The sequence below is a fragment of the Mesoplodon bidens genome, assembly GCF_964165515.1.
Source record: "Mesoplodon bidens genome assembly, chromosome: 9".
Classification (NCBI taxonomy): Eukaryota; Metazoa; Chordata; class Mammalia; order Artiodactyla; family Ziphiidae; genus Mesoplodon; species Mesoplodon bidens.
This window is the reverse complement of record NC_138166.1, coordinates 106344165-106360779: the sequence shown is the minus strand read 5'-3', so window position 1 is coordinate 106360779 and position 16615 is coordinate 106344165. Positions and strand designations below refer to the sequence as shown.

The 16615-nt window shown below is 46.3% G+C and overlaps 1 protein-coding gene across 1 annotated transcript in view; it reads left to right on the top strand.

The window, feature by feature from the left end:
- Window positions 1–16615, top strand: part of PTPRN2 (protein tyrosine phosphatase receptor type N2) — a gene marked incomplete at its 5' end in the record, with an annotated part of 714831 nt that overhangs the window by 234264 nt on the left and 463952 nt on the right. Inside the window, one exon of the mRNA XM_081243640.1 lies at window positions 13166–13268. Coding sequence (XP_081099766.1) covers window positions 13166–13268 — 103 coding nt within the window. The remainder of the gene's footprint in view (window positions 1–13165; window positions 13269–16615) is intronic.

Genomic DNA, 16615 nt, shown 5'->3' with positions numbered 1-16615 from the left:
TATCAGGCAACACAGTGTCTGTGAATGTTCCACGTCTCTTTCTGTCTCCGGATTGGTACTTATAAGCAAGACACGTTTGTGGGAAATTTTCAGCCTTCTGCTTCAGTTCAGTGCCTTGACGTTTTCACTTTTCATTTGTTTCTACTTTGAGGTACTTTGGTGCCACCCCCTGCCCTAAAGCATCATTTTGAAATTTAGTTTCATTTTCTGCACTTCTGAGTTAAGAAATAAAAGCCCTTATGGAAGTTCTTCCAAGTCCCAGGGAGGATGCCATGTCGGACGAGACCAAGAATGTTTGTCTGAACTCGAGATGCCCTTTGTCTGGACGGGGCCTCGACTTTCCCTCCTGACTGAGCAGGAACCACCGTGCGAGTCCCTGGGAAGGAGGCCACTTGCTCTCTGCCCAGGGCCGGGTGCTGCAGCCATGGTCAGAGGGGAACGTGGGCCATGGTGGGAGAAGGGAAGGAGGGAGGGAGGGCAGTGACAGGTGCCATCTGAGAGGCAGGGGTCAGGACTCAGTGGATGCTGTGGAGGAGGTACTTGGTCCCAAGCAGTATTTAGTCCTCTTAGCACTCAGTAGTACTTAGTCCTCCGTGGAGACACCTGTTGAGGAGGCACTTAGTACCCAGTAGTACTTAGTCCTCAGTGGAGACAGCTGCTGAGCAGGTACTTAGCACTCACTAGTTAGTGCTTAATCCTCCACAGCAAAAGCAACAAGACAAGCAGCTTAGTGAAAATATGGTCTCCTGTGTGAGACACATCTTGTGTCTGAGAGATTTCAGATCCCAGTGCCGCTGGAGCCTTGCAGGTCCCTTTGCTCGCAGGTCCACATGCATTTTTAGGAACGTTGACCCTGTAGCATCTCCTTGACTTTAAAAAATGTTCCGAAATATTTTCCTACTCAGTAAGCACTTGAGGGGCCCTGAAGCTGTGATTTCTCATCAGGGGAACTGTGGGCCATAGAATGTTAATTTAAAATCAGTCACAAGACTCTGGTAGAATCCTTCCCCGGTGGACCAAGACCAGAGGGGTAAGAATTTCAGGAAACAGTACCATTACGGTGAGTTTGGGTGGGCTGACTTGTACTTTGAAGTCTGTATCGAGGGCAGTGAAGGATTTTAGATAAAAGGTGGAGTCCATCAACAGTCTGTTATGAAAGGAAATATTGCCAGAACCAGCCTGGTGTTGGAAAGAATTTATAGAACCCCATGAGCTGGAGAACTGTGACGTCTCCGTTGTAAAGGGAGACCTGCGTGCCTGCTGGTCCTCAGCACAGAGACCACTGTCACGGGGGCTCTAGCCCGAGGGTGCCTGTGTGAGACTGTGCCTGCCAGCGCCACCGATGTGCTTGGGGTCTGTTGGCTTGGAAGCGACATCCTAAGAGCTCCTGGGCTTGCACGGGGCCCTCCACCAGGCTGTCACCGCAGCCTGCGCTCACTCCCTGCTCCGTTCATGAATGGTTGAGAATAAGGACTTTATCTCAATCGTTTAATGGGTTTTTTCTCATTTGCTGTTAGAAAAATGTGGTTCCCCGCTGAACGGGTCTTGAACAGAGTAATAGACTCTGGTAAGTGCAGAGTTTGAAGGAGATGCAGCCTTTAATCACACCGGCCTTTCTGGTATGGCTGTGGTTTGGGTTTTTATTTAGTAGCATTGAATACGGTTCCTTGCTCTCTCTACCTCCCTTCTCATACTTGTCTAAAAGACCAATTTGCTGGTTTTATGTCCTCGTGACTCCCCTTTTTTCTCATATATTCCCCAATCATTTTACTGGGCCTGTTAGCAGGGGAGAAGTGGAGTTACCCTGACCCAGTTTCCTCTGTGTCCACCAGCGTCGCAGGCCTCAGAGACGAACGTGCTGCGAGTCCCACCGAAGCTGCACGGGAGCCCACCTGGCTCCCTGAACCTCCTGCTGGTGTTTTCCCCTCTTGCTTGGAATGCGTAGCTCTGGCCGCAGGGACCCTGTCCTTCCCTGGTGACTGCAGGTGGCCTGCTTGTCGGGTCAGACTCGCCAGCTCCACGTTGCCACTGCACCCTCCTCACACAAGCAGGTGCCCGTGGCTAGTGGGGCTGCGTCACCAGGTGGCCGAGGGGGCCTCGGGGCCTGCTGTCCTCTCGCTGGGTGGTGACTGCGCCTCAGCTCCGCCACGTCCAGCAGTGGCAACAGGAGTCTCACTTTGTGCGCCCGCCCAGGCAGTAGCTAGGAGAGCCGTGTGAAGTGACTCAGACATCCTTTGACATGTCCTTATTCTGGAAATGCAAGTCTGCGGTGAGATGAGGGTGGTGGCTGGGGGTCCGTGGAGCGGCCCCAGGGATAGTCAGGTACCTGTGTTGACCCGGCAGTAGTGAAAATGGGCGAGAGTGTTCACCTGTGCCCCGCACATCCTGACGGGATGATGGCCAGGGCGCAGATGTTGCAAGGAGTAAATAAAGCATCAGCCTTAGGAAGGGATGGAGATGGGGAGGAGGGAGGAGGAGGGGAGGGGAGGAGGGGAGGGAAGGAGGACAGGGAGGAGGGGAGGGGAGGAGGGGAGGGAAGGAGGACAGGGAGGAGGGGAGGGGAGGGAGGAGAGGGGGAGGGGAGGGAGGGGATGGGGGAGGGGAGGGAGGAGAGGGGGAGGGGAGGAGGGGAGGGAAGGAGGACAGGGAGGAGGGGAGGGGGAGGGGAGGGAGGGGGAGGGGAGGGAGGGGAGGGAAGAAGGGAGGGAGAGGAGAACCGGGCTCCAGGGCTCATTGTGAGGGTCGTGGCTGCAACAGTGTTTCTGTGTCGCTCCAGTAAAGCAGACTTGCTCACTCTTGTCTGGAAGGTGTGGTTTTCAAGCCCTGTGAGGCCAGCACACTCCCCCTTGTGAAGTTCCCTGATATCCGGGGAAGGCACGGAGGACCTACAGCTTTGTGACCGACGGCAGAGGAGGTGGTGGCCCCACGGGGGTCTCTGGGCCCACGAGTGCCTGCAGCCTCTTCCAGGAGGGATGCGATGCGGCCTGGGCTCAGCATCAGGCGACCCGTGGACAGACGCTGCGTGGGGTCTGCACCTGGTGTCACGGCACTGCCCCGCCTCTGTCCCACATCCCATGTCACTGGGTCCCTGATTTTGTGGCCTCTTCCAGGGTTCTTTGTTACTCAAGGCCTGCGGTAGAGGCCCTCTCACTGCTAAATCACTCGTTGGAATGCTAAGGCTGCTGCTGGGCCAGTGGAGCCCAAGGCCCCAGGGAAAGCCCCCAGCTGGCCCCCTCCTGGGGAACTTGCGATACAGTAGAGAGGAAGTTCCCATTAAAGAACGGGGGGGAAGGGAGTCACAGAGCGATGAGTCAGGAACCTGAGCTCCAGAACAAGATAGTTTCCAGCAAACAGGACTCCTGCTCGGACTCATGTCGGGTTGAGAGGGACGGTGACTCAGGGAAGGAAAAACGCATTTTCAGTAGGCAGGTGGGCCGAGCAGACCCTTGGGGTAACCTCCTTGCCCCGCCTGAGTCCTTCCATGCTCTGCTTTTGCTGCTAGATAAACCCACTTTCTGTTTTTTAAAGATATTTTAATTTTTTAAATTTATTTATTTTTGGCTGCACTGGGTCTTCATTGCTGTGTGTGGGCTTTCTCTAGTTGCAGCGAGCGGGGGCTACTCTTTGTTGTGGTGCATGGGCTTCTCACTGTGGTGGCTTCTCTTGCTGCAGAGCATGGGCTCTAGGCACACGGGCTCAGTAGTTGTGCTGCACAGGCTCAGTAGTTATGGCACACGGGCTCAGTTGCTCTGCGGCATGTGGGATCTTCCCGGGGATCGAACCCTTGTCCCCTGCATTGGCAGGCGGATTCTTAACCACTGAGCCACCAGGGAAGTCTCCACTTTCTTTTAAATTGGGTTTGCTTGGCCAGGGAAATGCAGGCAGGCTGCTTCCCTGACTCCTGGGAACCTTCAGGTGGAAAATTATTTGCTATCAGTTGGGATGAATAAGGTATTTACAACCAACTCAGTAAATAAGTTGATTATCACAGTTTTCAATGTGAAAGTGAAGTGAGAATATATAATAACAAGACTGATTTCTTGTATGGTTTGTAAATTGTCTCTGAAAACATTTTTCAAAGAGGCAGAGAAAATTATCTTGACCATATGGCACCGTCTTTGGAAGTCCTGGATGTGCAGGTTCCGGCCTGACTTACTACTTACTGCAATGCCTTGATCTTCCACAACTATGCAAACCTGAGTTAAACCCGCTCAGGGGCTTAACTCTGTTGCCTCTGACCCGGAGCTCCCTGGTCTTCAGACCAGGCTCACACCCGCAGCCTCAGGGATGCACTGTGAGTCTGGACTCTCCTCACAAAGGAGAACCGGCTGATGCCTATGGTCAACCTTATGCGTCTTGTTGAGAAAACGCCCCTTTCTACCTGGGGTCATCCTCCGCACCTCCACACCACACCCAGGGCTCTCCTGCTGCAGGTGACGAGCGCTGTGCTCCTCTGCAAGGACAGGCAGCTCCTGCCAAGGGGTGGCCTCCAGGTGCCTACCGCCATGTCTTCCCATGAGCCTAGATCCTGCCAGCGCTGCTGTCCCCCCAAAACCTGCTTGCCGCTGAGGGCCACCCTCTGTGAGTTCCCCCCACTGCTGTGAGGTCCGCCCTCTGTGAAGTCCCCTCTCCTCTGTGAGGTCCCCTGTCCTCTGTAAGGTTCCCCTTCTGTGAGGTCCCCCCTCTCCTATTAGGTCTCCTTTCCTCTGTGAGGGCCCCTCTCCCCTGTGAGTTCCCCACTCTGTGAGGTCCCCTCTCCCTTGTGAGGTCCCCTCTCCCGTGTGAGGTCCCCCCTCCCCTGTGTGGTCCCCCCTCTGTGAGGTCCCCTCTCCTCTGTGAGGGCCTCCATTGTGAGGTCCCCCCTCTCCTGTGAGGTCCCCTCTCCCCTGTGAGGTTCCCTCTCCCCTCTGAGTTCCCCCCTCTGTGAGGTCCCCTCTCCCCTCTGAGGTCCCCCCCCACCCCTGTGCGGTCCCCTCTCCTCTGTGAGGTCCCCCCTCCCCTGTGAGGTCACCTCTCCCCTTTGAGGTCCCCCCTCCCCTGTGAGGTTCCCTCTCCCCAGTGAGGTCCCCTCTCTCTCCTCTGTGAGGTCCCCCCCTTGTGAGGTGCCCCCCATGTGAGGTGCCCCCCATGAGGTCTGTCCTTCTCCTTCAAGATTTTCTGTTCCTAGTGGTGCAGCTGCCAGCCTTTGACCTCACCTGCCCCTTTCCTCTGGCCTAAACCTGCAGCTCAGACCACCCGCACTAATAGTCCTTGAGAGCCCAACCTCATAGTGTCTTGAAATAGACAATTTTTGTTTATTTATTTATTTTTGCTGTGTTTGGTCTTCGTTTCTGTGCAAGGGCTTTCTCTGGTTGTGGCAAGCGGGGGCCACTCTTCATCGCGGTGCGCGGGCCTCTCACTATCGCAGCCTCTCTTGTTGCAGAGCACAGGCTCCAGACGCGCAGGCTCAGTAGTTGAGGCTCACGGGCCTAGCCGCTCCGCGGCATGTGGGATCTTCCCAGACCAGGGCTCGAACCCGTGTCCCCTGCATTAGCAGGCGGATTCTCAACCACTGCGCCACCAGGGAAGCCCGAAATAGACAATTTTTACAACTCTTACCAAATGCTTTTTTTCCTTTTCTCTACTATCTTTAACTCATTATTCACAAATCATTAGGATTAAAACAGGAAGTACTTAGAAGAGTGCCTGGCTCATGGGTAGATATTTTTATTGTTTTAAAATTAAAAATATTTTTCATGTTGTTATTTTATCATATTTCTAAGACATAGTTGTATATTTTTGTCCTACTCAGAACGTTTTTAAGGCTCCGTGGTGCATGCAGAAAACGCCAGCCCTTCCTTGTGTGGTGTCCAGGGCCTCCTGTGGCCTCACACCAACCCTCCACCCACCTCTGCCCCCTTGCTGGACTCGCACCCTCACCAACCATGTCAAGCCCTGCCCTGGCACACCACAACCTTTTTGGATTCGCTTTTTCACTCGGCAGAATTTTCTGGAGATTCATCCAGGTTGTGGCTGTGTCTGTAGTCCCTCCCTTTTACTCCCTGAGTCGTTTTTACTGCTGAGTACTAGTCCATGGTGTGGATGGACCTGTTTGTTTAACCCTCACTCACTGGATGGCATCTGGGCTCTTTCTCGTTTGGGGGTATTATAAATGAAACCGCGATAAACATTTATTTGCAAGTTTTTGTGTGAACGTAAGTCTTCATTTCTCTGGAATCAGTGGCCAGGGGTTCAATTGCTCGGTTGTATGGATGTGCGTGTTTAGTTTTTACGAAACTGCCAAACTGTTTTCCAGAGTGGCTGTACCATTTTTCAGTCCCGCTAGAAATGTAACAGTGGCCCAGTTTCTCCAGATCCTCGGCAGAATTTGGTGTTGCCATGATTTGTGTGTAGTGATATTTCATTGTGTGTTTAGTTTCCATTTGCCTGATGGCTAATGATGGGGAACACCTTTTTGTGTGCTTCTTTGCCACCTGTACATCCTCTTCAATGAAACGTCTCCTCATGTCTTTTGCCCGTTTTATAACTGGATTTTTTAATGTTTAATTCTGAGTGCCCTGTATACTCCAGATACTAGTCCCTTGTTGGATGTGTAGTTTGAATTATTTTCTCCCACTCTGTCTTTTCCTCCTCTTAATAGGACCTTTCACAGAGCAAAAGTTTTTAATTTTGATGAGATCTAGTTTATCAGTTTTTCTTTTTATGGATGATGTTTGGTGTCAAGTCGGAGAACTTATTGCTTAGCCTTAGGTTCTAAAGATTTTCATTTTTCTAGTCCCCTAAAATTTTTATTGTTTTATATTTTACATTTACATCCATGACCCGTTTTGGCTACTTTTTGTGTAAACCATGAAACCTGTGTCAAGGTTCCTCTTTTTTTGCCTCTGGATGCTCAATTGCTCCAGCACTGTTTGTTGAAAAGGCAATTTGTCAACCATTAAGTTCCTTTTGCACTTTAGTCAGAAATCTGTTGGGCGTTTCTGTGTGGGGCTGTTTCTGGGTTCTCTGTTTTGTTCTGTTGATCTCTTTGCCTCTCCTTCCACCAGTACTACACAGCCTTGATTACTGTGCCTATTAGTAAGACTATAGGTATAGAATTATTAGGTAGAATGATTCCTCCAGCTTCATTCTTCTTTTTCCAAATTGTTTTAAGTTCTCTGGTTCCTTTGCTGTTCCACATAAATTTAGTGTCTGTATCTACAAAGAATTTTTCTGGGATTCTGATAGGAATTGTGTTAAACTTGTATATCAATTTGGGGAGAGTTTACATCATTTTTATGCTGTGATTTCCAGTCCATGAACACATTATGTCTATCATTTATTTAGATCATTGATTTCTTTCATCAACATTGTGTAGTTTTCAGTGCACGTTTTATTAGATTTACACCTAAATATTTTACTTCGTGAGTGACTGTAAATAATATTTTAGTTTCATTGTGTTCATAGCTAATATAGAAAAATAATTTATTCTAGGAGTTTTTTGTGGATTCATTGGAATCTTCCATGTGGAAAATTATGTCATCTGGAAATAGGTACAGTTTTACTTCTTCCTTTTTCATCTGCATGACTTTTATTTCCTTATATTGCCCTGTTGCACTGCTGAGAACTTTTGGCTCTGTTGAGTAAAAGTGGTGCAAGAGGACATCCTTGCCTTTTTCCTGATTGTAGTGGGAAAGCTTCTAGCTTCTCACCATTAAGTATGATGTTAGCTGTAAGGCTTCTGTAGATGTTCATTGCCAAGTTGATGAAGTTCCTCTCAATTTCTATATTTGTGAGAATATCCATCATGAAAAGGTGTTGAATTAATTGATTTATTTTGGATTAAACCAGTCTTGCATCCCTGGAATATAAACCCCATGATGTACAATTATTTTTATACATTGCTGGATTTTATATGCTAATATTATGGTATGGATTTTTATGTCAGTATTCATGAGGGATATTGGTATGTAGGTTTCTTTTTTCTTTTTCTCTTTTTTTGGTATTGTCTTTGTCTGCTTTTGGTATCAGGTTAATATTAGCTACATAAAATTAATTGGAAACTATTTCCTCCTTTTCTGTTTTCCAGAAGGAATTGTATAGAATTCATATTAATTCTTCCTTAAATGTTTGGTAGAATTATCCAGTGAAACCATCTGAGTCTGGAAATATCTTTTTGGGAGGTTTTAAATTATGAATTCAATTTTCATAATGGTTATAGGGCTATCAAATTATCTATTTCATATTGGATGAGTTGTAGTAGTTTGTGTTTTTCGAGGAATGGGTCCATTTCATATAAGTTGCTATGTTTATGTGTGTAGACTTGTTTGTTCCCTTATGAGGTCTGCAGGGTCTGTACTGATGTCCTCTGTTTCGTTGCTGATATTGATAATTTGTGACTGGTCTCTCTTTTTCATTGTCAGTCTTGCTAGAGGTTTGCCAATTTTACTGATCTTTTCAGGAAAGCAGCTTTTGTTTTCACTTATTTCTCTATTTTTTTAATTTCAATTTTGTTGATTGCTGCTCTTTATTATTTCCTTCCTTCTACTTGCTTTGGGCTTATTTTGCTCTCCTTTTTCTAGCTTCTTCATGTGGGAATTTAGATGATTGATTTGAGACTTTTTCTAATGTAAGTATTTAGTGCTAAAAATTTCACTCAGTGCAGCTTTAACTGTGCCCCACAAATTTTGATATGTTGTATTTTCATTTTCACTCAGTTCAGTGTATTTTTTTTCTTGGATTCTCTTTGACCTGTGGCTTGTTTAGAAGTGTTGTTTAAGTTCCAAGTGTTTGGAGACTTTTCTTGTTATATTTATGTTATTGATTTCTAGTTTGACTCCACTGTGATTGGAGAACATACTCTGAATGATTTTGATTCTTTTCATGTTGCTGAGTTTTATTTATGTTCCAGGATATGGTCCACTTTAATTGGATGAAGATGCACATGTTTAGGAGGGTAATTGGGATGATGACAATGTAGAAACTTTTGTCAGTTTCTGCTTCTCATATTTGCAGCTCTGTTGCTTGGTGTGTATATATTTAGGATTGCTATATCTTCTTGGCAGATTTACCCTTTTATCATTATATTATGTCTCTGTCCCTGGTAATTTTGTTTGTTATGAATACTAATTTATCTGCTATTATGATAGCCACTGCTTCTTGTCTTTAATTAATGATATATCTTTTTTATCCTTTTACTTCAACTTGAAAGCTGGAGTGAGTTTGTTATAAACAGCGTATGGTTGGGTCATGCATTTTTAATCCACTCAATCGATGTTTGTCTTCATTGGTATATTTAGCCCATTTATATTTAATGTAATTATTGATTTGTTAAGACTTAAACTCCTATTATATTTTTTTGTTCTATTTGTTCTGTTTTTGTCTGTATTCTTTTTCCTGCATTCCTTTAATTTATGTTCACCATTTTTTACAAATCCATTTTGATGTATCTGTATTGTTTTTGAGTGTATCTCTTGATAGCCTTTTTAGTAGTTGGTACAGATAGTACATACATTATATATATATATAAAACTATTGCAGTTTACTGGTGTCATCATTTTATCATTTTGAGTGGGGTATAGAAACTTACCTCCTTTTATGGTTTTCCCCCTGTTTATTATAATTATTTTAAATATTTCCTCTACGTATATTTAGAAGCACATCAGACAGTGTTATCACGTTTGCGTCAACTGTCAAGCATAATTTAGAAAGCTCAGCAGAAGGAAAGCTTACCGTATTTACTCATACCTTTACTTTTCATGCTCTGTTTCCGTCTTGATGTTCCAGGTTTCTTCTGTCATCACCTTTCTATTTAGAGAAGTTCATATAGCAATTCTTTTGGGGTAGGTCTGCTGGCAAAGTATGCTCTCATTTTCATTTATCTGGGAATGTCTTCATCTCCCTGTCATTCCTGAACAATGTTTTCACTAGGTATCTGGATTGGTAGACTTTCAGGATTCTGAATTGACAGCTTCTTCTTTCAGAACTTTCATGTGGCCTCTGTGGTTTCTGATGAGAAATCCTCCGTCATTTGAATTATGTTCCCCTCATAGGTAAGGTGTCATTTCTCTGGCTACTGTTAATAGTTTCTTCTTTGCATATAGTCTTAAGAAGTATAATTATCCTGTGCCTTGGAGGAGATTTGGGTTGATCGCATTTGGGGTGCTCAGCTTCTGGAATCTTCAGGTTTATATCTCTTGCCAAAACTGAGAAATTTTCAGCCATCATTTGTTTGAGCACCTTTTCAGCCCTGCCTTCTTCCTCCTCTCCGTCTGGGATTCTGATGACGTGAAAGTGACACCTTTTGTTGTAGCCCCACAACCCGGAGGCTCTGTCCCTGTTTTTTTTTCTCAGACTATCTTCTCTCTATTGTTGAAATGGGGTGATTTCTTTTGTTCCCTCTTCCAGGTCACTGATTCTTCTCTCTGTCCCCTCCATCCTTCTATTAAGTGTGTGCAGTGAGCTGTTTATTTTGGTTATTGTATTTTTGAATTATAACATTTTCCCTTTTTTCAATATATATTTGTGTCTTTATTGAGGCTTCCCATTTTTTCATTTGTTTCCAGAGTACTCATGATTGTTCACTGAAGTATTTTTATCATGGCTGCCTTATAGTCTTTGTCAGATAAGGCTGACATCTCAGTTTTGGTGTGTGCTGACTGTCTTTTTTCCTTCAGTTTGAGGTTTTCTTGGTTTTGGTAAGAGTGGTTTTCTGTTGAAACCTGGGCATTTTTTTGTATTACGTTACGAGTCTCCAGATCTCATTTAAACTTGTGTTTTAACTGGCTTTTCTGGCACTGCTCTGCTGCGGTAGGTGCTCTGTTTCTGGCAATGGAGGTTGAAGCCCAGGCTCCCCACCAGGTCTCTGCTGGCACCTGAGGGAGGGTTCTTGTCCACGGCTGGGCAGCAGGTAGGTGGGAGTCTGAACTCCCCACACGGTCTCCACTGGCGCACCAGGGGGTGGTTACCACCCAGTGGGGAGGGAAGTCCCCCTCCCCACTTGGCTGCTCTGATGACACTGGCAGAGCCACTCTGGCCTCACAAGGGAGGATGCCCAGGAGCCCTCTCGGCCTTTGCAGTGTTTGGTGGGAGTGGAGCTGTACTGTCTGCAATGTGCTAAGTCTCTTCTCTCCGGGCCCTCTAACTAGAGAGAGGTAACTTCAGCTGGGCCTTGTCGGCACCAGCGTTGGTGGCTGATTCAGTTCCAAGTCTGAGATCACAGCCCAAGGGAACCCCAGGGGGCCCAGCACCTGTTTCTTGGGTCCCTGGGTCTCTGGCCAGTCTTCTTTCCACACTGCACAGCCTTCCACATGTATGGTTTCCAGGGATTGGCTGTACCTGGTGAGAAAAGTGTCTTCTCATCTTCCAGGCCCAGACCCTCTCTTCCCAGGGTTTTACCTCCTCTGACTGGCCTTGGAGAGAACTTCAGGGAGCACGTCTAGGCCCCCGGACCTACACATTCCTTTGTTTTTCTATCCAAGTGCCCAGTTCCTGCCTGCTCCCAGGAAAGTTGAGAGATCCGGGCTGGGGTTCAGGGCTCCCCTCACCGCCCGTATAGACCACCTCTATCAGGTGGCCACCTGCTGCGACTGAGGCCTCCTCACAGACCTCAGAGTCAGCACAGCTTAGACTTCTGTGCTCTTTAGATAAAAATATTACTGAAGTTCTGTTATATAAAATGTTAAAAATGATTTTTTTTCACAGAAAGTTCTTTTTGTGCTCATGATTTTTTGTTTCCTGGTGGATATTGACATGAAGACCATCCTTTAGGGGATGATGTGGTTAAACCACGCCTGCTTTCTGAGTCTGCAGTGCTAGATGTTATGCTAATATTGCAGATGTGCTTCCAATCGTGAATACTCCTGGGAATGGACCGATAATAGCCACACAAACTCATTTCACATGGGGCATTTTCTAGTTGCTTTTCGCGAATGGAACAAACTTGCTTATTGTTAAGCACATTGCGTCCTAAAATAAGGGTAACGGTGCCAGCGGGGCGGGTCTCCCCGCGGGGACCTCTCTCAAAAGGTCATGTCGCAAACTGAGCTGCTTGCTGGTTGCTGTGGACGCAGCCGGGGGTTGGGGGGTGCGAACTTCCCCACAGCTCCCACTTTGGATAATGCCATCGGACCTTCTGAGATTCAGAACTACTCCAACTGCTCGAATCTTCCCACTTGTAAATTTTAAAAAGACGTTAGATTTGCATTTGAAAAAATATTCAAGTGTGTTCATAAAGACAGCTTATGTGTAAGAGCCGGCCTTTTAATTCCACCCAGAATATGTGTTCTCAGCGAGTTCTGGACCTTCTTGTACTGCACTCACTCACACACACAAACAAGCACAGCGGTCCTGATTTGAAGATTTTGGTAATGTGTTTTTGTACAGGGCATAAAAATATATCTCTGTAATTACATGATATTTAGTGATTAGATAATTACGGATAATTGCATGGGGTAGTTCTAAGTGCTAAAGTGTTACCATAAGATCTAAAATGTACAAATTGCATAATAATTATTCTTAGGGGTTATTTGGTAATTCTGAGCATAATTATCATGTGATCTGCAGTGCATGTAATTAATGCATAATCACATGGATTTTGCCTTCATAACTACTTCGCCCTTGTTATAAAGCTCTTTGTCATAACATTTGAGTATAAATATAATGTAATTGGCTCCCAGATACAGTACATTAAGCCCCGTGATAATTGCTTTCACAGTAACAATAGCCCTTATTTCACTTCAAATGTGTGGCTCTTAAGCAGGGCGGGGTTGCGAAGAATAAATCGCCAGGACACGGTGGCAGCCAGCGGGCAGAGTGGCGCTGAGTGGCGGCCACTAGGCGCGCTTCTGGGTGAGGAATGTCTTTGCTGTGACCAGACCTTTCCAGGTAGAAGAGTTTGCATCTTTGACTTGGAGCCTCTCTTCTAACGGTGGTGCACGCCCCTGCCCTGCAGCAGCCGGCCCCTGCATACAGCAAAGCACCCACTGCATTTCAGGTGGAGGGGCTGCAGGGGGCTGGAATTTCTGTAAGGAGAAGATCTCGTAATAAACTGCAGTGAGCGGGACCTTGCCTGACGGATGACGTGGTGGGAGAACACCTGGAACAGCAGCAGTTGCTCAGAGACGGAAACGGGAGCTCTGGCTCGACTTCCATGTCGTTAACGCAGTCCCTGCAACTCTCCCCGCAGGTCTCACGTGGCAGGATGACTACACCCAGCACGTGGTGGCGCGAGAGCTCGCCAGCCTTCCCCAGACCTCCCCGCGACGCCCGGAGGCCTCCAGCCCAGCCAGGTAAAGTGGACTTGCTTTACGGCTCCTCGCTGGCGGCCACGCCAGCATCCACCAGCCCTTTTCCTTGTTTCACGCAGCAAAGGACCCTGTCTTTCTGTGTAGACGTTCCCTAAGGAGCAGCAGGGACTCACCCCGACCCCCGCCGCCACGGGGTCCTGGCCCCGCCCCGGGGAAGGCTGTATGGAGCGACCCGCCCACAAGGGGCCGTCCTCACCAGCAGACGTGCCCAGAGGTCCTCCCTGCCTTCCCGAGACCCTCGGAAGCTCTGCATCTTCAGAGCCTTGGTGGAAAGCAGAGGATTCAGTACTCACTTCCCCGTAAGAAGTGACGTTCACTTTAGTACAAAAAGCAAATGAAACCGTCAAAGGCGTGCCGTTCCCCAAGCACGGCAGCCCGTGTGAGCTGGATTCATGCCATCTCGTCCTCTGCACTCGTGCGGAGGTGCAGACGCCTTGCCCACTCGTGCAGGGGGGACACAGACCCCGGCAGGTGAGGACTCGGTCCACAGACAGCGCCGGGTGCGGGCCGCCTGGACCCCAAGCCGGCGTTTATACAACAGGGAGACGACCTTCCCCCCAGGCTTCGCTTGGAAGCCCACTCTTCCCTCAGAGAGTGAGTTTTCTCTGTCCGTAGCCTCAGTTAAAATAATCTCAGTGACAGAAACATCAGCTGTCTGCCTTCCTGCCCATGCTGCCGAGCCGAGGGAGCAGCTAAGCCACCGGGTCCTGCAGGATTAAATGCACCAAACGTGAAAACACATTCACCGTGGCGGCTCTCTCACTGGCCAGACCGTGAGCTTCTTGAGGGTCGGAGCTGTCCTTTGTCTTTCTTGCTGGTATACTGAGCTTTAACAAGGAGAATGTGCCACTGTAGTCTGTTCTGTAAAAACAAAACACAAAAACCAAAGTCAAGCTATCCTGAATTTCCATTTTCATCCGGGTGAGTTCAGACTCTTCATGCTGGTCTTTCAATGACATTTGGGCATTTCAGCACTGCCCGCTGCTCCTTTCCTCCTGGTGAAGATGTACCTGAGTGGGGTGCACTGTCCCAGACAACCTTGAACTCCACTGAGGAGGCCAAAGGGCAGAGGGATAGGAGAATTGGGAAGACCGAGCAGGAACAACTCTACGTAGTCTAGACAGTCAGTAAGTATGGCGGAAAGGCCAGACAGTCGTCAGGGAAAGAGCATTTCCAGAGAGAACAGCCCTGAGAAATCAGACACGGTGAGACCATGGACAGACACCTAGGTCACCACGTTCTTACCAGCATTAATATTGTCATTTAAAATAATTGTCCATTCGTTATGAAAAACGATTACTTCGCTTTTTTAGATTACAAGTGAGATTAAAAGTTTTAAAATACACATATGTAGAGATTGGAATTCTCTATATGGATTTCCTGTGCATGATCTTTGTCCATATACAAAGTATTTTTTGTATTTCTCTGCTTGGTTTCTTTCTGCATAGTCTTTATATTTAAGGCTAGTAACTCTTCACGTACCGTATTTTATAGAAGTAGCTTTCTGGTCTGTTCCGTAGATGGCACGAGGTACAGTTGCCAGCAGAAAGGGAGCTCATAGCTCTCTCGAGGTGGGAGTTCTGATTTCTTCCTTAAGGGTGTTAATTCCCTCCCCCCTCGCCCGCTCTGCCCCGGAGAGATGGGCTTCCTGGGCGGCACCAGCAGGTCCTTGGCCTTGGGCTGGGTGGGTTTGGCCGTGGTGCACCCCTGGCTCGGAGGGCTGGAAGGCATCACACCCATGGCTCTGCCAAGGTCATGGCTGCTTGGACCCCCGCTGTGACCCTTTAACTCCTCCCTCCCATAGACCCAGCCCTTCTCCACCATTAGCCTTTCGGTTCTCTTGGTCCTGCTCTGTCTTTGCGAACGGTTCCTGTATTAAACTGCCGGACGTCCTGTTTGGAGATGCCGTGTGTCCTATGGGGCCTCTGCCTGGTAACAGGAATCCTGGTCACCCACCCTCTTCTTCCTCAGCTTTTGTCAAGGTTATAGGATCGTCATGATACACACGTAATAGTTTTCCTTCTTTTCAGAAACCTTCTGCAAAACTTTCTTTAGTGTTGAAATTGTCTGCTGCCTGGTATACATTTTTAAATGATCTTTCTTTGTAGGTAAATCTCATAACACTTTCATTGTCTTCTGAGATTATTGGTGAAATATGCTCACAGGTTTTACATTTTTGCAGAGAACTATTATTCTTTTCATAGGGATTTCCAAATTTGTTAACTTAGTGTGAGTCACAGTACTGTATTATAATTTAAAAAATCATTCACCGTATGTGTAATTATCACACCTTTGCCATTGATTTTTCTCTTTACCCTTTTAACACAATTTAAAAAAATAATTATCTCTTGGACTTTTCTCTTTCTGCCATTCTTAGATTTATTGTTTTTATGAAACTTCTTGAGCTGAAAGTTTTGTTCTTATTTTTATTTATTCATTGTTGAAAAGCAGTGAAATCACTTAAGGCTATGCATTTGCCTGTGAGCGTGGTTTTGGCATCATCCTGTAATGTTGATGGGCTCATTTGCTTTTGTTCTAAATTATCTGTAATTGTAATTTTATATCCTTTGGGAGCAGTAAGTGTAGGCTCTTTCCTTTGTTCATATTTATGTGCTCTTGTTTTTAGACTTTAAATCAGTGTCTAGTTTTATTGCATTTTAGTTAGAGAATGTGACATGTTCAGTTTTTACTTTTTAGAAATTTGGGGTTCTCTTTGTGGCCTAGTTTATACCACACTTTTATTAATTTTCAACGGCTACTTCAAAAAACTATTGTATCCACTATTTACAGAGTACAGATTTTTATATATAGTTTATAATCATATATAAAATTTATAATTACATATAAATATAAATTATATTACTCACAATCAAATATCCTTATTTATATTTTTATTTATGGAAATTTCTCAGACAAAAGCTATTTCCATAAATTTTCCTTCCATTTTTAACATATTTTGCTTTACACACTTTGGGTTCTGACGTTCAGCCCATACACACTCACAGCATTTCTTCTCCACTGTGGATCATCACACCTGCTGCTGTTTTTAAATGGAGACTTCATCATCTTTAGTGCTTTTTGTCTTGATCCCACTTTTCTAAAATCGGTATTACTATTCCTGTGTTCTCTCTGTTTTGCTGTCTAATTAATCCTTTAAAATTCTGCCCTTTGGAGTCTCTTATTTTGCATGCAGCATTTATAAACAATATCAGGTGGCATTTTTTACAGCCCCTCTGGCCAGAGACCCCTGATCTCTCTGCTTTCTTTCTTTCCGTCTCTGGCCTGTGACTGGTTTACTTTCATCATCTTTAGTGTTTGTAACTATGTAT